The sequence below is a fragment of the Bombina bombina genome, chromosome 1 (assembly GCF_027579735.1).
Source record: "Bombina bombina isolate aBomBom1 chromosome 1, aBomBom1.pri, whole genome shotgun sequence".
Taxonomy (NCBI): domain Eukaryota; kingdom Metazoa; phylum Chordata; class Amphibia; order Anura; family Bombinatoridae; genus Bombina; species Bombina bombina.
This window is the reverse complement of record NC_069499.1, coordinates 191,674,063-191,697,374: the sequence shown is the minus strand read 5'-3', so window position 1 is coordinate 191,697,374 and position 23,312 is coordinate 191,674,063. Positions and strand designations below refer to the sequence as shown.

The 23,312-nt window shown below is 41.6% G+C and overlaps 1 protein-coding gene across 5 annotated transcripts in view; it reads left to right on the top strand.

Moving 5' to 3' along the window:
* Nucleotides 1-23,312, top strand: part of UBR1 (ubiquitin protein ligase E3 component n-recognin 1) — a 693,945-nt gene that overhangs the window by 502,596 nt on the left and 168,037 nt on the right. For all 5 annotated transcript variants that reach the window (XM_053697798.1, XM_053697801.1, XM_053697800.1 and 2 more), the window contains exons 32-33: nt 127-279; nt 19,488-19,585. In XM_053697798.1, the coding sequence (XP_053553773.1) occupies nt 127-279; nt 19,488-19,585 (251 nt within the window). The remainder of the gene's footprint in view (nt 1-126; nt 280-19,487; nt 19,586-23,312) is intronic.

Genomic DNA, 23,312 nt, shown 5'->3' with positions numbered 1-23,312 from the left:
ATTATATATTTATCTGAATGTACTTAGGGTAGTATAATACTCTGTAGTACTCACATTCTATCTACATCAGCAGAATAATTTGCCATTCCATTTTCTCATTAATATGACGGGTTTTAATGTCCCTAGATTTTTTGAGGCCATGCAGGTCAACGCTCGGCAACGTCTTCATGTTGAATTGATATTTGATCTTGGCAATGGCGAGTACTTGTGTCCTCTCTGCAAGTGCCATTGTAATACAGTTATTCCTATAATTCCTATTACCGCTCAGCATATAAAGAGGTAAGTGCGCATGCCCTCTGGATGACTAGAACATTACAGTATGTATCTTCAGATAGCCTGGAAGTTGAGATAAATATGGATATGGACACAGGGCAACCAATACTAAAGTTAGATTTAATGCAGGTACCCAAGCGCATTCATTTTTTTTGAAGTAATTATATTTTTATTGGAGGTGGTAGTTTTGTTGTTGTTATGTATTTTTGCCTTTTTTTAAATAATAATATCGCTATCAGCTGTGTCAGTATAAGGAATAAAAGTCTTTTACTAGAATACAAATTTCTATATGATATACTGATCAAAATTATTTGCTCGAGAGCTTGTAATGCAGAATAATTTAGTTATGATGTGAGCATTAAGGTGATGTGGACAACATAAGTTTGTCCTAAGAGGTATAACTCATAAAACATTTGGTCTTGGCAGTCGCTGTGAGATCTGCCTGATTATAAGCTTTATCCTTTTTTAAACTTCCGCCATTAATAAATTGTTAAAACTCTAAAAGCTCAAATGCTGCTTTTTTTTATTTACTGTTAATTTGTCAATATTTACACCCGCCCTATATTTTAAATTTAAAAATGCTAAATCTCTTTTAAAAATGCTATGTTCATATGTCTCCCTAAGCAATCCTTTCATCTACTAGTTGTCAATAATTCGTCTGGCCTCCAAATCTATACTGCTACCACACATTTATGCTTCGTGAAAACTCACTTATTTCTCTTGTAAGATGTATCGAGTCCACAGATTCATCCATACTTGTGGGATATTCTCCTTCCCTACAGGAAGTGGCAAAGAGAGCACCCACAGCAAAGCTGTCTATATAGCTCCTCCCTTAGCTCCACCCCCCAGTCATTCTCTTTGCTGGCTCTAACAAGATGGAAGGGTAAAGAGATTGTGGTGACAAAATATTAGTTTTTATTTCTTCAAGAAAGAGTTTGTTATTTTAAATGCTACCGGTGTGTACTATTTACTCTCAAGCAGAAAAGAGATGAAGATTTCTGCATGGAGGATGATGATCTTAGCATTTGGTAACTAAGCTCCATTGCTGTTCCCACAGAGGCTGAAGAGTACAGGAAACTTCAGCTGAGGAACGGTTTTGCAGTCTCTACTGCACTGAGGTATGTTCAGTCAATTTTTCTAGAAAGACAGGATATTTCAAGAAAAGGGCTGACATTATCCCCATGAGGGGAAGGGGAAGCTTTAATCAAACACTTATGGTAGTATTAAAAGCTTGCATAAGGGCTAAGTTACTGCTGGTTGACACTTATATGTTTAAAACAGACGTTTTTGATAGATTTGAGAAAAACGTTTTTTTGGGACTTTTATTTAGGGGTTCATTTGGCTTATATTGGAAGGTTTTTATACCACATGGCTATGTTTTTAACACTTGAGGTGTTAATTTAAGGTCCCTCAGACATCGTGTATGAGGTGGGCGGGGCCTAATTTCGCGCCTTAGTTGCGCATTTGTTTTTACTTCTGGATAGCAAGCTTGAGGGTCCTGAAGCAGTTTTGGAGCCAAAACAAAGCTTTATTCCCCCAATTTCAACCCCTAAGGGCATGTAGGCGCCACAGCAGAGCTGTGGCAAGGTGCTGACTGTATATTTCCGGATTTTTAGACTTTTGTCAATCCGGTTTGGTAACTAAGGGGTTAATCTCATTCTTACTAGTGGTGCAACCTTACTAAGGCTTACTACATATGCTGTAAAAAATTAGTAAGATTTGTGACATTTTTAAGCAGTTTTGCAGAAAGTGTACATGTTTTTTTTTTCTCAAAAAAGGCACAGTACCGTTTTTATGAAAGTGTTGTTTTTCATTGATTAAAGAGTTCTCCAAGCTTGCTTGTTGCATTACTAGCCTGTTTAACATGTCTGACATCAAGGAAAATCCTTGTTCAATGTGTTTAGAAGCCATTGTGGAACCCCCTCTTAGAATGTGTCCCACTTGCACTGATATGTCTATAAATTATAAAGAGCATATTTTAGCACTTAAAAATAATGCCATAGATGATTCGCAGACAGAAGGGAATGAGGGTTTGCCATCTAGCTCTCCCCAAGTGTCACAACCATTAACGCCCGCACAAGTGACGCCAAGTACCTCTAGTGCGTCGAATTCATTTACTTTACAAGACATGGCCACAGTTATGAATACAACCCTCACTGAGGTTTTATTTAAACTGCCTGGTTTGCAAGGAAAGAGTGACAGCTCTGGGTTAAGAACAAATGCTGAGCCGTCTGACGCTTTAGTAGCCGTATCTGATATACCCTCACAATGTTCTGAGATAGGGATAAGGGATTTGTTATCTGATGGAGAAATTTCTGATTCAGGAAAGACGCTCCCTCAGACAGATTCTGATATGACGGCCTTTAAATTTAAGCTTGAACACCTCCGCTTATTGCTCAGGGAGGTATTAGCGACTCTAGATGATTGTGACCCTATAGTGGTCCCAGAGAAATTGTGTAAAATGGACAAATACTTAGAGGTTCCTGTTTACACTGATGTTTTTCCAGTCCCTAAGAGGATTGTGAATATTGTTACTAAGGAGTGGGATAGACCATCTATTCCGTTCGCTCCCCCTCCTGTTTTTAAGAAAATGTTTCCCATATCTGACACCATGCGGGACTCGTGGCAGACAGTTCCTAAGGTGGAGGGAGCTATTTCTACTCTGGCTAAGCGTACAACTATACCTATCGAAGACAGTTGTGCTTTCAAAGATCCTATGGATTAAAAATTTAGAGGGTCTCCTGAAGAAAAGTTTTGTTCATCAAGGTTTTCTTCTCTAACCTATTGCGTGCATTGTTCCTGTAACTACTGCAGCTGCTTTCTGGTTTGAGTCTCTAGAAGAGGCTCTTCAGATGGAGACTCCATTAGAGGAGATTATGGACAGAATTAAGGCCCTTAAGTTGGCTAATTCTTTCATTACAGATGCCGCTTTCCAACTGGCTAAATTAGCGGCAAAGAATTCAGGTTTTGCCATTTTAGCACGCAGAGCGTTATGGCTTAAGTCCTGGTCTGCGGATGTGTCATCAAAATCGAAACTTTTGAACATCCCTTTCAAAGTAAAGACCCTATTCAGGCCTGAACTGAAAGAGTTTATTTCAGACATCACTGGAGGGAAAGGCCATGCCCTCCCTCATGATAAAACAAATAAAATGAGGACCAAACAAAATACTTTTCGTTCCTTTCGGAACTTCAAGGGTGGTACCACTTCAGCTTCCACTGCTTCAAAGCAAGAGGGGAATTTTGCCCAATCCAAGTCAGTCTGGAGGCCTAACCAGGCTTGGAACAAGGGTAAACAGGCCAAGAAGCCTGCAGCTGCCTCTAAGACAGCATGATGGGGTAGCCCCCGATCCGGGACCGGATCTAGTAGGTGGCAGACTCTCTCTCTTCGCTCAGGCAAGAGATGTTCACGATTCCTGGGGTTTAGAAATTGTGTCCCAGGGATATCTTCTGGACTTCAAAGACTCTCCCCCCCCCCCCCCCAGGGGGAGATTTCACATTTCTCAATTGTCTGCAAACCAGACAAAGAGAGAGGCGTTCTTACGCTGTGTAGAAGACCTACATACCATGGGAGTGATCCGCCCAGTTCCAAAAGAGGAACAAGGGCTAGGGTTTTACTCCAACCTGTTTGTGGTTCCCAAAAAAGAGGGAACTTTCAGACCAATCTTGGATCTCAAAATTCTAAACAAATTCCTAAGAGTACCATCATTCAAGATGGAGACTATTCGGACCATTCTACCAATGATCCAGGAGGGTCAATATATGACTACCGTGGACTTACAGGATGCATATCTACACATCCCTATTCACAGAGATCATCATCAATTCCTCAGATTTGCCTTTCTGGACAGGCATTTCCAGTTTGTGGCCCTTCCCTTCGGGTTGGCCACGGCTCCCAGAATTTTCACAAAAGTGCTAGGTTCCCTTTTGGTGGTGCTAAGGCCGCGGGGCATAGCAGTGGCGCCTTATCTAGACGACATCTTAATTCTTCGACTTTCCAACTAGCCAAGTCTCACACGGACATCGTGTGGGCTTTTCTGAGATCTCACGGGTGGAAGGTGAACATAAAAAAAGAGTTCTCTCTTCTCTCTCACAAGAGTTTCCTTCCTAGGGACTCTGATAGACTCGGTAGAAATGAAAATATACTGTCAGAAAATCAAAACTGTTAACCACTTGCCGAGCTCTTCATTCCATTCCTCGGCCATCAGTGGCTCAGTGCATGGAGGTAATCGGACTCATGGTAGCGGCAATGGACATAGTTCCTTTTGCCCGCCTACACCTCAGACCACTGCAACTATGCATGCTCAAACAGTGGAATGGGGATTATGCAGATTTATCTCCTCAAATAAATCTGGATCAGGAGACCAGAGATTCTCTTCTCTGGTGGTTGTCTCAGGACCACCTGTCTCAGGGAATGTGTTTCCGCAGGCCACAGTGGCTCATAGTAACGACAGATGCCAGCCTACTAGGCTGGGGTGCAGTCTGGAACTCCCTGAAAGCACAGGGCTTATGGTCTCAGGAGGAATCTCTCCTCCTGATAAACATTCTAGAACTGAGAGCGATATTCAATGCGCTTCAGGCGTGGCCTCAGCTTGTTGCGGCCAAATTCATCAGATTTGTCGGACAACATCACGACTGTAGCTTATATCAATCATCAAAGAGGAACACTGAGTTCTCTAGCGATGATGGAGGTAACCAAAATAATCCGATGGGCGGAGGATCACTCTTGCCATCTCTCAGCAATCCATATCCCAGGAGTAGAGAACTGGGAGGCGGATTTCCTAAGTCGTCAGACTTTTCATCCGGGGGAGTGGGAGCTCCATCCGGAGGTATTTGCCCAGCTAACTTAGCTATGGGACACACCGGAATTGGATCTGATGGCGTCCCGACAGAATGCCAAACTTCTTGGTATGCAGACCTAGTGGACATGTCATCAGTTCCACCGTGGTCTCTGCCAATGAGGCAGGACCTTCTAATCCAAGGCCCATTCACGCATCCAAATCTAATTTCTCTGCGTCTGACTGCTTGGAGATTGAACGCCTGATTCTATCAAAGCGTGGTTTCTCTGAGTCGGTCATTGATACCCTGATTCAAGCTAGAAAGCCTGTCACCGGGAAGATTTATCATAAGATTTGGTGCAAATATTTTTATTGGTGTGAATCCAAGGGTTACTCATGGAATAAGATTAGGATTCCTAGAATATTGTCTTTTCTCCAAGAAGGATTGGAGAAGGGATTATCAGCTAGTTCGTTAAAAGGACAAATATCTGCTTTGTCTATTCTACTACACAAACGTCTGGCATGTCCCAGACGTTCAAGCATTTAGTCAGGCCTTGGTCAGGATCAAGCCTGTATTTAAACCTGTTGCTCCACCATGGAGCCTAAACTTAGTTCTGAAAGTTCTTCAAGGGGTTCCGTTTGAACCTATGCATTCCATAGATATTAAGCTTCTATCTTGGAAAGTTTTGTTTTTAATAGCTATCTCTTCGGCTCGAAGAGTTTCTGAGTTATCTGCTTTACAGTGTGATTCACCTTACCTTGTTTTCCATGCAGATAAGGTTGTTTTGCGTACCAAACCTGGGTTTCTTCCTAAGGTTGTTTCTAATAGGAATATCAATCAGGAGATTGTTGTTCCTTCACTGTGTCCTAATCCTTCCTCAAAGAAGGAACGTTTGTTGTACAATCTTGATCTGGTTCGTGCTTTAAAGTTCTACTTACAAGCAACTAAAGATTTCCCTCAAACATCTTCATTGTTTGTTGTTTATTCTGGTAAATGGAGAGGTCAAAAGGCTACTGCTACCTCTCTTTCCTTTTGGCTGAAAAGTATCATCCGTTTGGCTTATGAGACTGCTGGACAGCAGCCTCCTGTAAGAATTACTGCTCATTCTACTAGAGCAGTGGCTTACAAATGGGCTTTTAAAAATGAGGCTTCTGTTGAACAGATTTGTAAGGAGGCGACTTGGTCTTCGCTTCATACTTTTTACAAATTCGATACTTTTGCTTCTTCAGAGGCTATTTTTGGGAGAAAGGTTCTACAAGCAGTGGTGCCTTCCGTTTAAGGTCCTTGTCTTGTCCCTCCCTTCATCCGTGTCCTAAAGCTTTGGTATTGGTATCCCACAAGTATGGATGAATCCGTGGACTCGATACATCTTACAAGAGAAAACAGAATTTATGCTTACCTGATAAATTTTTCTCTTGTGATGTATCGAGTCCACGGCCCGCCCTGTTTATTATGACAGGCAATATATTTTTATTTAAAAAACTTCAGTCACCACTGCACCCTATAGTTTCTCCTTTTTCTTCCTAGCCTTCGGTCGAATGACTGGGGGGGTGGAGCTAAGGGAGGAGCTATATAGACAGCTCTGCTGTGGGTGCTCTCTTTGCCACTTCCTGTAGGGAAGGAGAATATCTCACAAGTATGGATGAATCCGTGGACTCGATACATCACAAGAGAAAGAAATTTATCAGGTAAGCATAAATTATGTTTTGTATATCTTTACCATTGAACCCCTAATGGCCAGAAACAAAATCAACCTAAATCAAAATGAAACTTACATTATTCAGATAAAAATCTTTCCAATTTTCTTCTGTTAGCACATTTACTTTGTTCTTTTGGTATCTTAAGTTGAAGAGCATACATAGGTAGTCTCAGAAGCATGTAGGTATCTTTAGCTTTTTGCAGTGGGAATAAACTGCTGCCATATAGTGCTTAAGACCTGTGCATGCTCCTGAGCTTACTTGAATACGATCTCATGGATAGAGACAACAAAGGATGCCAAGAGGAAGACGTCAATTTCTATTAAAGGATACTAAGAAAACAAAGTAAATTTGGTAACAGGGTAATTGGAAACTGCATGCTTTCTGCATCAAGAAAATTTTATTTCATGTCCATTTAAATGTTAGTGCTAAGCAATAAACTTCTACTTTAGTAATAATAAAGATAAACACACTGCTTTTATTAGGTGATTAAAGCGATACTAAACTCACATTTTTTCATTCAGGAATCAGAGCATGCAATTTTTAAGCAACTTTCTTATTTACTCCTATTTTTATTTCCTTCCTAAGATAGGGAGAGTCCACAGCTTCATTCCTTACTATTGGGAAATACAACACCTGGCCACGAGGAGGCGGCAAAGACACCCCATCCAAAGACTTAAATATCCCTCCCACTTCCTCATTACCCCAGCCATTCTTTGCCTTTCGTCATGATAGGAGGTGGCAGAGAAGTGTCAGAAGATTCGGAGAGTCTGCCCTTCAAGATAGGACTGGAGTGTTACGTAGTCATGTCAATCACTCAGTGAGAGTATTGATGAAAGTTAGAGTCTGGAGATGCAGGGAAAGTTTTTCTGCGAAACCATCCTGACTACTGCTAACGGCTCCTAAGCAAATCAGTATTGACAAATTTTGCTGCCTGCTTTCTCTCACTCAAGTCCATGTCAGGAGCGGTGCTATAAGACTATCACACTTGAGAGGCTGTGTTCTGTTCCACAGCATGGATCCTGGAGGTAAGATTGTTTACATTTTTTATACATAAAACGCTATAACAGGGTCACAGTGTGGCTCCTTTATACCTTGATAGGATCCAGGGTTGATATCCTCTGAGGGGGGTTTATTGAACAGTTGGGGTTAATTAATCAGTGTATTAATTATTTACATCCTGCTTTGTGTGATTATATTTTCTGTGCTAATAGACTGTGTGTTTTTGGCTGGAAAAAACAGGTTTCACTTTCGTTTTGGAAAGTGTTGCACAGCATATATATATATATATGATATACCGGTGAGGTAGCTCAGTTGGTAAATGCCCTGACTTCAAAAAAGCCTGTTTAAAAGATCCAAGGTCACAGTTTCAAATCCCAGCAGGGCCGACTCAGCCCTTCATCCTTCCGAGGTCGATAAAATGAGTACCATTAAATTGGGTAATAATAACAACTATTTCTATTCAGATGCCGATTTGGTTAATTCCGAGTGTGAGCGCTGAAAAAGCGCTTTGAGTCCCACTGGGAGAAAGGCGCTATATAAATACTAGTTATTATTATTATTATTAATATATATATATATATATATATATATATATATATATATATATATATATATATTTGTGTCCTTCTGTGGTTATAACCTGAGCTATGGAGGACTCTGACACGTTAGAATGTACTTCTTCTGTACTAAATCATACCTGTTTATATTGTGAGGAGACTGTGGTTTTCCCACCCACTCAATTATGTTCCATATGCCTTAACACCATTATAAAGTCTAAGAAGGGAGACAAGCCTGCTAATGCTATTAGTCCCTTTGAGCCGTCTACCTCTCAGGACTTAGCGTCCCGTGAGATTACTACCCTTGCTACATTATCCACTCCACATGCAGTTCCCCGTATCACATCTAATCCTCCATCCGGAGGGGGCCTTCTTCCTGCGGATTTTGCTGCGCAGTTACAAACGGGGGTGTCTGCGGCCCTCAGTGCATTACCTCACTCAGTCATCTAGATATTTATTGGATTTAGCTATTATGTCTGTTATCCGATGATGAGTTAACCTCTGTAGCTTCAGAGGGTGAACTTTCGGGTCAGAGTCCTTAGCGTCTAAGCCTCCTGCTGCGGAGGAACCGTCCTTTAGATTTAAAATTGAGCACTTGCATTTTTTTATTAAAGGAGGTTCTGTCTACGTTAGAGGTTCGAGAGGCCGCGCTGCCTGAAAAACCTATGATACCTAAATTAGACAGAGTTTACAAAGACAGGAAAGTTCCTTTGACTTTTACTGGGTCAGTTAAAATGGTAAACATTTTTAACAACGAATGGGAAAGAATTGGTTCTTCCTTTTCCCCCTTGTCTACTTTTAAAAAAGTTATTCCCAGTCGCGGACTCTCAACTGGATTTGTAGGGCTCCATTCCTAAGGTGGATGGTGCTATCTCTACGCTTGCTAAAAGTACTACTATACCTCTTGAGGATAGTTCTTCGTTCAGAGAGACGATGGATAAGAAAATGGAAACCTTTCTGAGAAAGATGTTTCAACATACATTATTTTTATTTCAACCGGAGGCTGCAGTTGCCGCGGTTGCCGGAGCAGCTACCTACTGGTGCAACTCTTTGTTGGAACTCATTGAGGTGGAGTCTCCCCTCGAGGATATTTAAGACAGAATTAAAGCTCTGAGAATTGCTGATTCTTTTATCTGTGATGCGAACATGCAAATTATTCGCCTAAATGCAAAGGCCTCTGGCTTTGTAGTCCTAGCCCGCCGGCGCTCTGATTGAAGTCTTGGTCTGCGTATATGACTTCTAGGTCCAGACTCCTTTCTCTTCCCTTTAAGGGAAATATTTTATTTGGTCCATGCCTGGACTCTACTTCTCCAACATAGGTGTGTCCGGTCCACGGCGTCATCCTTACTTGTGGGATATTCTCTTCCCCAACAGCAAAGCTGGTCACATGATCCCTCCTAGGCTCCGCCTTCCCCAGTCATTCTCTTTGCCGTTGTACAGGCAACATCTCCACGGAGATGGCTTAGAGTTTTTTGGTGTTTAAATGTAGTTTTTATTCTTCAATCAAGAGTTTGTTATTTTAAAATAGTGCTGGTATGTACTATTTACTCTGAAACAGGAAAGAGATGAAGATTTCTGTTTGTAAGAGGAAAATGATTTTAGCAACCGTTACTAAAATCGATGGCTGTTTCCACACAGGACTGTTGAGAGGAATTAACTTCAGTTGGGGGAAGCAGTGAGCAGACTTTTGCTGCTTGAGGTATGACACATTTCTAACAAGACTCGGTAATGCTGGAAGCTGTCATTTTCCCTATGGGAACCGGTAAGCCATTTTCTTTGTTTAAGTAAAAGAATAAAGGGCTTCATTAGGGCTTAAAAAACTGGTAGACATTTTTCTGGGCTAAAACGATTACTTTACTAAGTATATTTGGCAGATTATTACTTTTAATAGTTGTTAAATCTTGGGGATTGTTTTAATAAAAACGGCAGGCACTGTATTGGACACCTTTTTCACTGGGGGCCTTTTCTAGTCATAGACAGAGCCTCATTTTCGCGCCTCTAATGCGCAGTTGTTTTTGGAAAGCATGGCATGCAGATGCATGTGTGAGGAGCTAAGAACCACTGAAAAAGCTTATAGAAGGCATCATTTGGTATCGTATTCCCCTCTGGGCTTGGTTGGGTCTCAACAAAGCAGATACCTGGGACTGTATAGGGGTTAAATGTTAAAACGGCTCCGGTTTATTTTAAGGGTTAAAGCTTTCAAATTTGGTGTGCAATACTTTTAAGGCTTTAAGTTACTGTGGTGAAATTTTGGTGAAATTTGAACAATTCCTTCATACTTTTTCACATATTCAGTAATAAAGTGTGTTCAGTTTAAAATTTAAAGGGACAGTAACGGTTTTATTGTAAAACGTTTTTTGTGCTTTGTTAACAAGTTTAAGCCTGTTTAACATGTCTGAACCATCAGATAACGATGTTCTATATGTATGAAAGCCAATGTGTCTCCCCTTTTAAATATATGTGATATATTTGTGTCATAATGTCCAAACAAAGTAGGGATAATAATGCCATAGATATGATATTGCCCAAGATGATTCCTCTAATGAGGGGAGTAAGCATGGTACTGCATCATCCCCTTCTGTGTCTACACCAGTTTTGCCCACACAAGAGGCCCCTAGTACATCTAGTGCACCAATACTTATTACCATACAACAATTAATGGCTGTAATGGATAATTCTATTGCATGCATTTTTTTCCAAAATGCCTACTTATCAGAAAGCGTGATTGCTCTGTTTTTAACACTGAGGAGCAAGAGGACGCTGATGATATCTTTTCTGACATACCCTCACACCTATCTGAAGGGGCCAGGAGGGAGGTTTTGTCTGAGGGAGAAATTTCAGATTCAGGGAAAATTTCTCAACAAGCAGAACCTGATATTGTAACTTTTAAATTTAAATTTCAACATCTCCACGCACTACTTAAGGAGGTATTATCTACTCTGGATGATTGTGACAATTTGGTCATTCCAGAGAAATTAGGTAAGATGGACAAGTTCCTAGAGGTTCCGGTGCCCCCCGATGTTTTTCCTATACCCAAGCGGGTGGCGGACATAGTAAATAAGGAGTGGGAAAGGCCCGGCATACCCTTTGTCCTCCCCCTATATTTAAGAAATTAGTTTCCTATAGTCGACCCCAGAAAGGACTTATAGCATACAGTCCCCAAGGTCGAGGGGGCGGTTTCTACTCTAAACAAACGCACTTCTATTCCTATAGAAGATAGTTGTGCTTTCAAGATCCTATGGATTAAAGGTTAGAGGGTTTGCTTAAAAAGATGTTTGTTCAGCAAGGTTACCTTCTATAACCAATTTCATGCATTGTTCCTGTCACTACAGCTGCGTGTTTCTGGTTCGAAGAACTAGAAAAGTCGCTTAATAAAGAATCTTCGTACGAGGAGGTTTTGGACAGAGTTCAAGCTCTTAAATTGGCTAACTCTTTTTTATTTTAGATGCCGCTTTGCAATTAGCTAGATTAGCGGCGAATAATTCAGGGTTTGCTATCGTGGCGCGCAGAGCGCTTTTGCTTAACATCCCTTTCAAGGGTAAAACACTGTTTGGCCCTGACTTGAAAGAGATTATTTCAGACATCACTGGGGGAAAGGGCCACGCCCTCCCACAGAATAGGTCTTTTAAGGCTAAAAATAGGCCAAATTTTCGTCCCTTTCGCAGAAACGGACCAGCCTCAAATTCTACACCCTCTAAGCAAGAGGGTAATACTTCTCAAACCAAGCCAGCCTGGAGGCCGATGCAAGGCTGGAACAAGGATAAGCAGGCCAAGTCACCTGCCACTGCTACCAAAACAGCATGAAGTGTTGGCCCCCGATCTGGGAAGGATCTGGTGGGGGGCAGACTTTCTCTCTTTGCTCAGGTTGGGGCAAGAGATGTTCAGGATCCTTGGGCGCTAGAAATAGTTTCTCAAGGTTATCTCCTGGAATTCAGGGAACTACTCCCAAGGGGAAGGTTCCACGGGTCTCAATTATCTTCGAACAGGCATTCTTACACTGTGTAGAAGACCTGTTAAGCATGGGAGTGATTCATCCTGTTCCATTAGGAGAACAAGGGATGGGTTTTTACTCCAACCTGTTCATAATTCCCAAATAAGAGGGAACATTCAGACCTATTTTAGATCTCAAGATTCTAAACAAGTTTCTAAGGGTTTCATCATTCAAAATGGAAACCATTCGAACGATCCTTTCTACCATCCAGGAAGGTCAATTCATGACCATGGTGGACTTAAAGGATGCGTACCTACGTATTCCTATCCACAAGGAACATTTTCGGTTCCTAAGGTTCGCCTTTCTGGACAAGCATTACCTGTGGCACTTCCATTCGGATTAGCCACTGCTCCAAGGATTTTCACAAGGGTACTAGGGTCCCTTCTAGCGGTGCTAAGACCAAGGGGCATTGCAGTAGTACCTTACTTGGACGACATCCTGATTCAGGTGTAGTCTCTGTCAAAGCAAGGGCTCATACGGACATTGTCCTAGCCTTTCTCAGATCTCACAGGTGGAAAGTGAACATAGAAAAAAGTTCTCTGTCCCCGTCAACAAGAGTTCCCTTCTTGGGAACAATAATAGTTTCCTTAGAAATGAAGGTTTTTCTGACAGAGGCCAGAAAATCAAAACTTCTAAGCTCTTGTCAGGTACTTCATTCTGTTCTTATTCCTTCCATAGCGCAGTCCATGGAAGTAATAGGGTTGATGGTTGCGGCAATGGACATAGTTCCTTTTGCACGAATTCATCTAAGACCATTGCACCTGGGCATGCTCAGACAGTGGAATGGGGATTATACAGTCTTGTCTCCGACGATACAAGTAGATCAAATAACCAGAGATTCACTCCGTTGGTGGCTGACCCTGGACAACCTGTCACAGGGAATGAGCTTCCGCAGACCAGAATAGGTCATTGTCACGACCGACGCCAGTCTGGTGGGCTGGGGCGCGGTCTGGGAACCCCTGAAAACTCAGGGTCTATGGTTTCGGGAAGACTCTCTTCTCCCGATAAACATAATGGAACTGAGAGTGATATTCAATGCTCTCAAGGCTTGGCCTAGACTAGCAAAGGCCAAATTCATAAGGTTTCAATCAGTCATCATGACGACTGTTACATATATCAACCATCAGGGGGTAACAAAGGAGTTCCCTGGCGATGGAGGAGCATCCGGGGGAGTGGGTACTCCATCTGGAAATCTTTGCCCAAATAACTCAATTATGGGGCATTCCAGACTTGGTTCTGATGGCCTCTCGTCAGAACTTCATGGTCCCTTGTTACGGGTCCAAATCCAGGGATCCCAAGGCGACTCTATTGGATACAATAGTAGCACCTTGGATCTTCAACCTAGCTTATGTATTCCCACCGTTTCCTCTCATTCCCAGGCTGGTAGCCAGGATCAATCTGGAGAGGGCTTCGGTGACCTTGATAGTTCCTGTGTGGCCACGCAGGACTTGGTATGCAGACCTGGTGAATGTGTCATCGGCTCCACCATGGAAGCTACCTTTGAGACAGGACCTTCTTATTCAGGGTCCATTTGAACATCCAAATCTGGTTTTCCTCCAACTGACTGCTTGGAGTTTGAACGCTTGATTTTATCAAAGCGTGGGTTTTCAGATTCTGTAGTAGATACTCTTATTCAGGCTAGAAAGCCTGTAACTAGAAAAATTTACCATAATATATGGAAAAAATATATCTGTTGGTGTGAATCTAAAGGATTCCCATGGAACAAGATAAAAATTCCTAAGATTCTTTCCTTTCTACAAGAAGGTTTGGAGAAAGGATTTTCTGCGAGTTCTCTGAAGGGACAGATCTCTGCTTTATCTGTTTTACTTCACAAAAGGCTGGCAGCTGTGCCAGACGTTTAAGCGTTTGTTCAGGCTCTGGTTAGAATCAAGCCTGTTTACAGACCTTTGACTCTTCCCTGGAGTCTTAATCTAGTTCTTTCAGTTCTTCAAGGGGTTCCGTTTGAACCCTTACATTCCATAGATATTAAGTTATTATCTTGGAAAGTTTTGTTTTAGGTTGCAATTTCTTCTGCTAGAAGAGTTTCAGAGTTATCTGCTCTGCAGTGTTCTCCGCCCTATCTGGTCCATGCAGATAAGGTGGTTTTTACGTACTGAGCCTGGTTTTCTTCCGAAGGTTGTTTCCAACAAAAATATTAACCAGGAGATAGTTGTACCTTCTTTGTGTCCGAATCCAGTTTCATAGAAGGAACGTTTGTTACACAATTTGGACGTTGTCCGTGCTCTAAAATTCTATTTAGATGCTACAAAGGATTTCAGACAAACATCTTCCTTGTTTGTTGTTTATTCTGGTAAAAGGAGAGGTCAAAAAAGCAACTTCTACCTCTCTATCTTTTTGGCTTAAAAGCATCATCAGATTGGCTTATGGGACTGCCGGACGGCAGCCTCCTGAAAGAATCACAGCTCATAGCTCATTCCACTAGGGCCGTGGCTTCCACATGGGCCTTTAAGAACGAGGCTTCTGTTGATCAGATATATAAGGCAGCGACTTGGTCTTCACTGCACACTTTTACCAAATTTTACAAATTTGATACTTTTGCTTCTTCTGAGGCTATTTTTGGGAGAAAGGTTTTGCAAACCGTGGTGCCTTCCATCTAGGTGACCTGATTTGCTCCCTCCCATCATCCGTGTCCTAAAGCTTTGGTATTGGTTCCCACAAGTAAGGATGACGCCGTGGACCGGACACACCTATGTTGGAGAAAACAGAATTTATGTTTACCTGATAAATTGCTTTCTCCAACGGTGTGTCCGGTCCACGGCCCGCCCTGGTTTTTTAATCAGGTCTGATGATTTATTTTCTTTAACTACAGTCACCACGGTATCATATGATTTCTCCTATGCAAATATTCCTCCTTTACGTCGGTCGAATGACTGGGGAAGGCGGAGCCTAGGAGGGATCATGTGACCAGCTTTGCTGTTGGGGAAGAGAATATCCCACAAGTAAGGATGACGCCGTGGACCGGACACACCGTTGGAGAAAGTAATTTATCAGGTAAACATAAATTCTGTTTTTTTCTATGGTTACCGGAGTCTAGGGTGCCTTCCTACCACAAGATAAGAAGAACAAGTCTAAGGGACGACAATCTTCTAATTTTCGTTCTGACAAATCCCAATGACAACAATCCTCCTCCAAGCCTGAGCAACCCAAGAGTACTTGGAAGCCGGCTCAGTCCTGGAATAAGTCCAAGCAGAATAAGAAGCCCGCCGAAAACAAATCGGCATGAAGGTGCGGCCCGTGTAGGGGGCAGACTGTCTCTTTTTTCAGACGCTTGGTTCAGGGACGTACAGGATCCTTGGGTCCTGGAGGTCGTACTCAGGGATATAAGATAGGCTTCAAATCTCATCCGCCCAGGGGCAGATTCCTACTCTCGAACCTGTCTACAGACCAGAAAAGAGGGATGCCTTTCTAGGGTGAATTCGGGATCTATCCTCCTTAGGATTTGTTGTCCCGGTGCCTATCCAAGAAAGAGGTTTGGGGTTTTATTCAAACCTTTTCGTGGTCCCAAAGAAGGAGGGAACTTTCCGCCAAATTCTGGACCTAAAGTGCTTAAACAAATTTCTCAGTGTCCCTTTCTTCAAGATGGAGACGAAAAGGTCCATCCGTCCTTTAGTTCAGGAAGGCCAGTTTATGACCACTATAGATCTGAAGGACGCTTACCTTCATGTTCCAATCCACAGGGAACACTTTTTTTAGTTCCTGAGGTTTTCATTCCTGGACCAGCACTTCCAGTTCATTGCCCTTCCGTTTGGCCTAGCTACTGCTCCAAGAAAAGAGTTCTCTTATCCCAAGTACCAGGGTGGCATTTCCTGGGTGCTATAATAGACTCCATATCCATGAGGATATTTCTAACGGATTAGAGACGTTGCAGGCTAATTTCGGCATGTCTTGCCCTCCGGACCTCCTTGAGTCCCTCTGTGGCTCAGTGTATAGAGATGATTGGTCTCATGGTGTCCTGCATGGACATCATTCCTTTTGCCAGGTTCCATCTCAGACCTTTACAACTGTGCATGCTGAGACAGTGGAATGTCGATCATTCTGATATGTCTCTACAGATTGTATTCGACAGCCGGTCGAGAGAATCGCTCTCTTAGTGGCTCTGTCCCGAGGGACGTGCTTCTTAAGACCATCCTGGGAGATTATGACTACGGACACAAGCCTATCCAGATGGGGAGCGGTTTGAAGTGCCAGGAAGGCATAGCGGTTGTGGACTCAAGAGGAGTCCTCCCTCCTGATCAATTTTGGAACTACGGAAATCTTCAATGCCTTGAAGGCTTGGCCACTTCTGGGCTCGTCCCAGTTTATAAGATTTTAATCAGACAATATATCCTCAGTGGCTTACATCAACCATCAGGGGGGAACGAGAAGTTCCTTGCTGATGAAGGAAGTATCTCAGATTCTGGAGTGGGCGAAGGCCTACAGCTGTTCGCTGTCAGCGATCCGCATTCCGGGTGTGGACAACTGGGAGGCGTTTTTTCTCAGCAGGCAATCCTTCCATCCAGGGGAATAGTCTCTCCATCCCAAGGTGTTTGCAGAGATATGCAGCAAGTGGGGGACACCGGAGATAGATCTCATGGCGTCCCGTCTCAATAACAAGCTACCCTGGTACGGGTCAAGGTCGACGGATCCCCAAGCGGATCTAATAGATGCACTAGCAGTGCCCTGGAGGTTCAAACTCATATCTTTTTCCTCCATTACCGCTTCTTCCTCGAGTGGTGGCCCGCATCAAGCAGGGGCGGGTATCAGTAATACTGATTGCTCTATCGTGGCCGCGAAGGACGTGGTTCGCGGATCTAGTGGGGTTGTCCTCATCTCCGCCATGGAAATTACCTTGTGACAGAGACCTGCTGTTACAAGGTCTATTTGTTCATCAAAATCTAGATTCTCTGAGGCTGACTGCGTGGAGATTGAACACTTAGTCTTAGCAAAGAGAGGTTTCTCTGAGAGTGTCATTGATACTCTTATTCATGCTCGTAAACCAGTTCATCAGCGTATCTACCACAAAGGGTGGAGGACCTACTTATTCTGGTGTAAAGAGCGTGGTTTTTTCTGGCACAGAGTTAAAGGGACACTGAACCAAAAAAAATTCTTTCGTGATTCATATAGAGCATGCAATTTTAAACAACTTTCTAATTTACTCCTATTTTCTTCATTCTCTTGGTATCTTTATTTGAAATGCAAGAATTTAAGTTTAGATGCTGGCCCATTTTTGATGAACACACTGTGTTGTTCTTGCTGAATGGTGGATAAATTCACCCACCAATAAACAAATGCTTTCCATGGTTCTGAACCCAAAAAATAGCTTAGATGCCTTCTTTTTCAAATAAAGGAAGCAACAGAACGAAGAAAAATTGATAATAGGAGTAAATTAGAAAGTTGCTTAAATTTGCATGCTCTATCTGAATCAAGAAAGAAAAAAATTGGGTTCAGTGTCCCTTTAAGGTTGCCAGGATCTTATCTTTTCTCCAGGATGGACTGGAGAAGGGCCTTTCTGCTAGTTCCCTGAGAGGACAGATTTCGGCCCTGTCGGTTTTATTGCACAAGAGGCTGGCTGAGCTTCCAGATGTGCAGTCCTTTGTTAAGGCTCTGATTAGGATCAGACCTGTGTTTAGATCTGGGGCTTCTCATTGGAGCCTAAATCTTGTTCTTTGTGTTTTGCAACAGGCTCCGTTTGAGCCTCTGCATTCCATTGACATTAAATTTTTACCTTGTAAGGTTCTCTTTTTAATGGCTGTTACCTCTGCGCACAGAGTTTCTGAGATCTCTGCTTTGCGATGTGAGTTCCCCTATCTGATTTTTCAAGCAATAAGGCAGTTTTACGTACTAAATTAGGTTTTCTTCCTAAGGTTGTGTCAGATTGCAACATCAATCAAGAGATTGTGGTTCCTTCCTTGTGTCCTAATCCTCCTTCATCGAAGGAACGTTTACTTCACCATTTGGATGTGGTTCGCGCCTTGAAGTTCTTTCTTCAGGCTACTAAGGAGTTTAGACAATCTTCCTAATTGTTTGTCGTCTATTCGGGGAAGTGTAAGGGGCAGAAGGCTACTTCGACTTCCCTATCTTTTTGGTTAAGGAGTGTCATCCGCTTAGCTTACAAGGCAGCGGGACATCCTCCTCCTGAGAGGATAACGGCTCATTTCACTAGGGCAGTGGCGTTCTCTTGGACCTTTAAGAACGAGGCCTCTATGGATCAAATTTGTAAGGCGGCTACCTGGTCCTCCTTACATACTTTTTCTAATTTTTACTAGTTTGATGTTTTTGCTTCGGCTGAGGCAGCATTCGGGAGAAAAGTTTTGCGGGCTGTGGTGCCCTCAGAATAGGGTCCGCCTCTTCCATTTTGTTCCCTCCCGTTATTCATTCAGTGTCCTCTGGAGCTTGGGTATAGTTTTCCCAACAGTAAGGAATGAAGCCGTGGACTCTCCCTATCTTATGAAGGAAAACATAATTTATGCTTACCAGATAAATTCCTTTCCTTCCATATAGGGAGAGTCCACAGCCCCCGCCCGTTTTTTCTTGTCTAAGGGCGACCCCCTATTATTTATCTTATTCTTCTGGCACCATTTATACCCTGATATTTCTCCTACTTTTCCTTGTTCCCTCGGCAGAATGACTGAGGTAATGAGGAAGTGGGAGGGATATTTAAGCCTTTGTCTGGGGTGTCTTTGCCTCCTCCTGGTGGCCAGGTGTTGTATTTCCCAAAAGTAAGGAATGAAGCCGTGGACTATATCCCTATCCGGAAGGAAAGGAATTTATCTGGTAAGCATAAATTGTTTTTTCTTCATTCTCTTGCTAGCTTTATTTGAAAAGCAGTAATATAAAGCATAGGAGCCAGCCCATTTTAGGTTCAGCACCCTGGATAGTGCTTGCTTATTTGTGACCAAAAAGCAAGCATAACCCAAGTTCTGAACCAAAAATGGGCCTGCTCCTAAAGTTTACATTCCTGCTTTTTAAATAAAGATAGCAAGAGAACGATGAAAAATAGATAATAGAAGTAAATTAAAAAGTTGCTTAAAATTGCATGCTCTATCTGATTCATTATCCATTTAAAGTGTTTCTGCTATATGTGCTAAATGAAGTTACAAATGCAGAAGTTAATCCTTTACCAAATTGTGTGTGTTTTCTACAGTTAGTAAGTTTAAGTAACTAACACATTATTCCTACTTCTGTTTGTAGTGCTGATGCCGAAGCAGTTGGACAGGTTTTGTCGTTGTCTTGCTGGTTGGATGTGATTGCAGCTAGGATATCCGGTTTCAACAGAAAAACTGTTAAAGGTATCTCAGTCTTATCTTATTACTGCTACACTGACGAACTGTTGTAAATTACAGATAACAAATATTAAAAATGAATATTAAAAACTCCTGAAATGCTTTGGCTGAAATATAGTTCTGTCATTAGTACAAAATAAGCTTATTGGACATTGTACTCAAAATGTTTGTCATGATAGAGAAGCATTTACAGATGTCACACACATTTTTACGCATGAAAATGTAAAGTAAAAGCTTTACTGCAGATTAAAACTGATAATAATACTGCAGTGTTGGTGTTGGTGTTGTACTTCCTAATAATCTTTAAAGCCTGATAAGGACAATTACCTCTACTGGTAGAGAGGAATACTCTTCTGCAAGTATCAAGGAAACAGTTTGTTCTCGACAGATAGTTAAAGAAAAAAGAAGGGTTTTAAAAAGCGGAGTAGATATATCCCAAAAATAGCAGAACGACTGTTATAAGATACTTTGTATCAAGGTAAATATGCAATTCCTATGTGGTTCAGTGATGTGTGGTGAGGTCAGAGACTGGTGAGGCATTGGCTATGATACTCTAGAGAAACACACACATAATATATATATATATATATATATATATAATACATACAGTCAAGACTAGACTACTTGTGGAGCACAAAAAAATCAACCAGTATTGAGTGCTAATACCTCTTGTGTAAAATCTATACCATTTACAGATTATGGGCCTAATCACCCTATGCCACATATATGGCAAAATAGCATCTCAGGCCAGATGTGTGGCAGGTGGAGAGGTAAAAAAGAAAATTGTCTGGGGCCTGGGCTCAAATTTATTGGGCATGTTCTTAATATTCCAGCTTCAATTCACCAACCCACATACAAGTTGGACCATTCAGTATAAGGAAGGAAAATTGTATGCAACCCTCTGTGTGTCTGTTCAAACTGTTAAAACTATAAATCTAAATGTATTTTTTCACAGTCAGTTGTAGAAGATGCAACCAAAGTAAGGTTAACCTTTTTAAGCTAGAAAATAATAATTCTAAAGGCCGTTTGGGAATCATGATATCATAAATTTTGGTAATACTTTAATGTACTCAATATTATAGTAACATAATTTTCATCCTAATAATTGTGCTGCTTCTACCAGTTACAAATCACAAAATTGTACTGTACATTTCCTTGTATATTTAGCTACGCCTCAGTCTTTCCTTTCTAAGCCCTTTTCACAAGCTACCCACAAGACAAGGCGCTCCATCATGGGTTATACAGTTAAACAAAGGGGCAGGCAGGGGTGTCACTGTCAAAGGGCTTCAGACTCTCATATGCGGATGCGTGACGGGTATTACAATTACTACTATATTCTTTCTCCTCTGAATTGTGTCTGTTTTTATTTATGGCAGGTAAAGGAAAAGTTTTGACACAAAACTCCTCCTTTATCTACAATAAATAAAAACAGTCACAACGATTCAGAAGAGAAAAAATATAGTAGTAATTGTACCCGGGCCATCACGCGTCCGCATATGAGATGGATATATCACACTCAGATCCAGAGGCGGACTGAGACCAACCAGGGCCCCCGGGCAAAAGTATGGCAGGGCCCTCCACCTACCTACCTCCTCTGCCCCTCCTCTACCCTATTGCCACCTCCTACAGTAAAAATATGAATAACAAATGTATTTTTGTAGAAAAGCTATATGATCATGAGACAAATAGCACTGATTAATATCCCAGTGTGGTGTAAAAGAGAGACAAAGATTTTTGTATATAAAATAGCTGGTTGTGCTAAGCCATAAAGAGCATTTTAATACCTAACTATGTTTAGACTTGGGGAACAGCAACATATCTGCTTTTAACTGTAGGTTCAGCCTATTTGTATGGGCTGAACCTTATATAGTCTTTATGGCTTAGCACAACCAGCTATTTTAAATACAAAAATATTTGTCTCTCTTTTACACCCCACTGGGATATTAATCAGTGCTATTGTCTCCTGTGTACATAGGTTTTCTACAAAAATACATTTGTTGTTCATATTTTCAGTGTAGGTGGTGGTTTCTAAAGGAAAATGCAGCTATTTCAGTTAACAAAATAAAAGTAAATCAGTTATTTTCAAACAACTAAATACACTTGCAGGTAAAGCATAGTACGATGTCCCTTTAAAGTGGACTAGAACACATCCAGACATATCAGGCGTTAAAATAAATGCATCAGAATACAAACTTTCTCTATTTGCTGATGATATCTTGCTGACCTTGACGAACCCATTAATATCTCTGCCGAACCTCTATCAGACAATAAAGATATTCTCAATCATCTCGGGATTTAAAATCAATCCAGACAAATGTGAAGCCCTGCCCATTGCGATACCCCAACAAACTAAAACATTATTAGAAACACAATTTAATTTTAAATGGATGAAACACACACTAAAATACTTGGGAATTCAGATCCCAACTTGCTACTCTTAACTATATAAAGTAAATTACACCCCACTATTTAAGCAAATAAGACAAGACATGGCAAAATGGAAGAGCTTTAACTTCTCATGGCTAGGTAGAATAGCGGCGGTTAAAATGAATGCCATGCCACGAATACTATATTTATTCAGAACCCTTCCGGTAAAAATAATAAAACCAGAATTAGAAACAATGCAAAAAGAAATCTTAGCATTCATTAGAGGAGATAAATCGAACAGGATAGCAAAATCTATCTTAACCAGACATAAGTCACTCGGGGGCATTGGAGCACCAAATTTAATAGACTACTATAATGCAGCCAGACTGGCTCAAGATTCACTACTCCTGAAGAGGTCAAGGGGAATTATATGGCCCAAGGTGGAAGCGAACATAGGAGGTTGGGATGAGGCAGACTTAATTATTTGGGACCCAGAGAGGGCACAGAAAGACGGAAAGACTTCTACACCTTACACCACAAACCTCACTGTAAAGATCTGGAAAACAGCGAAAACGAAATATAAACTATTACAGCAATACTCCCTTTCAATACCACTTAGATACATAATACCAGAAGACCTCTGGACACAACTTAAAAAATGGGAAAACAAGGGTTTATACAGGGTGGCAGACTACTTAACAGGACAAAACATACTGACGTTTAACCAACTGCAGACAAAGATTGACCCTCTGAAGCTACATTGGTACATATACCTACAGATACACTCTGCCCTACAAACATATTTAAAACACCCTAGAGAAGAGACCACCACACCTATAGAAACCTTCTGTAAAACAGAAGAACGCAACAAACGCACCATATCTCTACTATATGTGTCTATACAGACCAACCACAACACTTCCAAGACCTTGACTATGCTAGCCTGGGAACAAGAATTACCTATTTGTAAAGACAAAAAGGTATGGGAATCAATGTTTCAAAATGCAGAAAAAGGATTGATTAGTGTAGACCTTAAAGAAAATGTTACCAAAACAATCCATCGGTGGTACTTAACCCCAACACGAACGGCCCATATGCACCCCCAAGGCAGCAGATTATGTTACAGGGGCTGTGGAGAAATAGGGACTTACAGACACATGTGGTGGGACTGCAGAGAAGTGAGGGGGATATGAAACAGACTATCCACGTTCCTCAGTCAGATGTTAGAAGAAAATATTAATCTCACGATCCAACAAGCTTTATTACATGAACATTTCAGTAAATTCCATAAACATATCAATACATTTATTAAGATCTTATGCACAATCACGAGGATATGCATAGCTAAATATTGGAAAACTGGAAC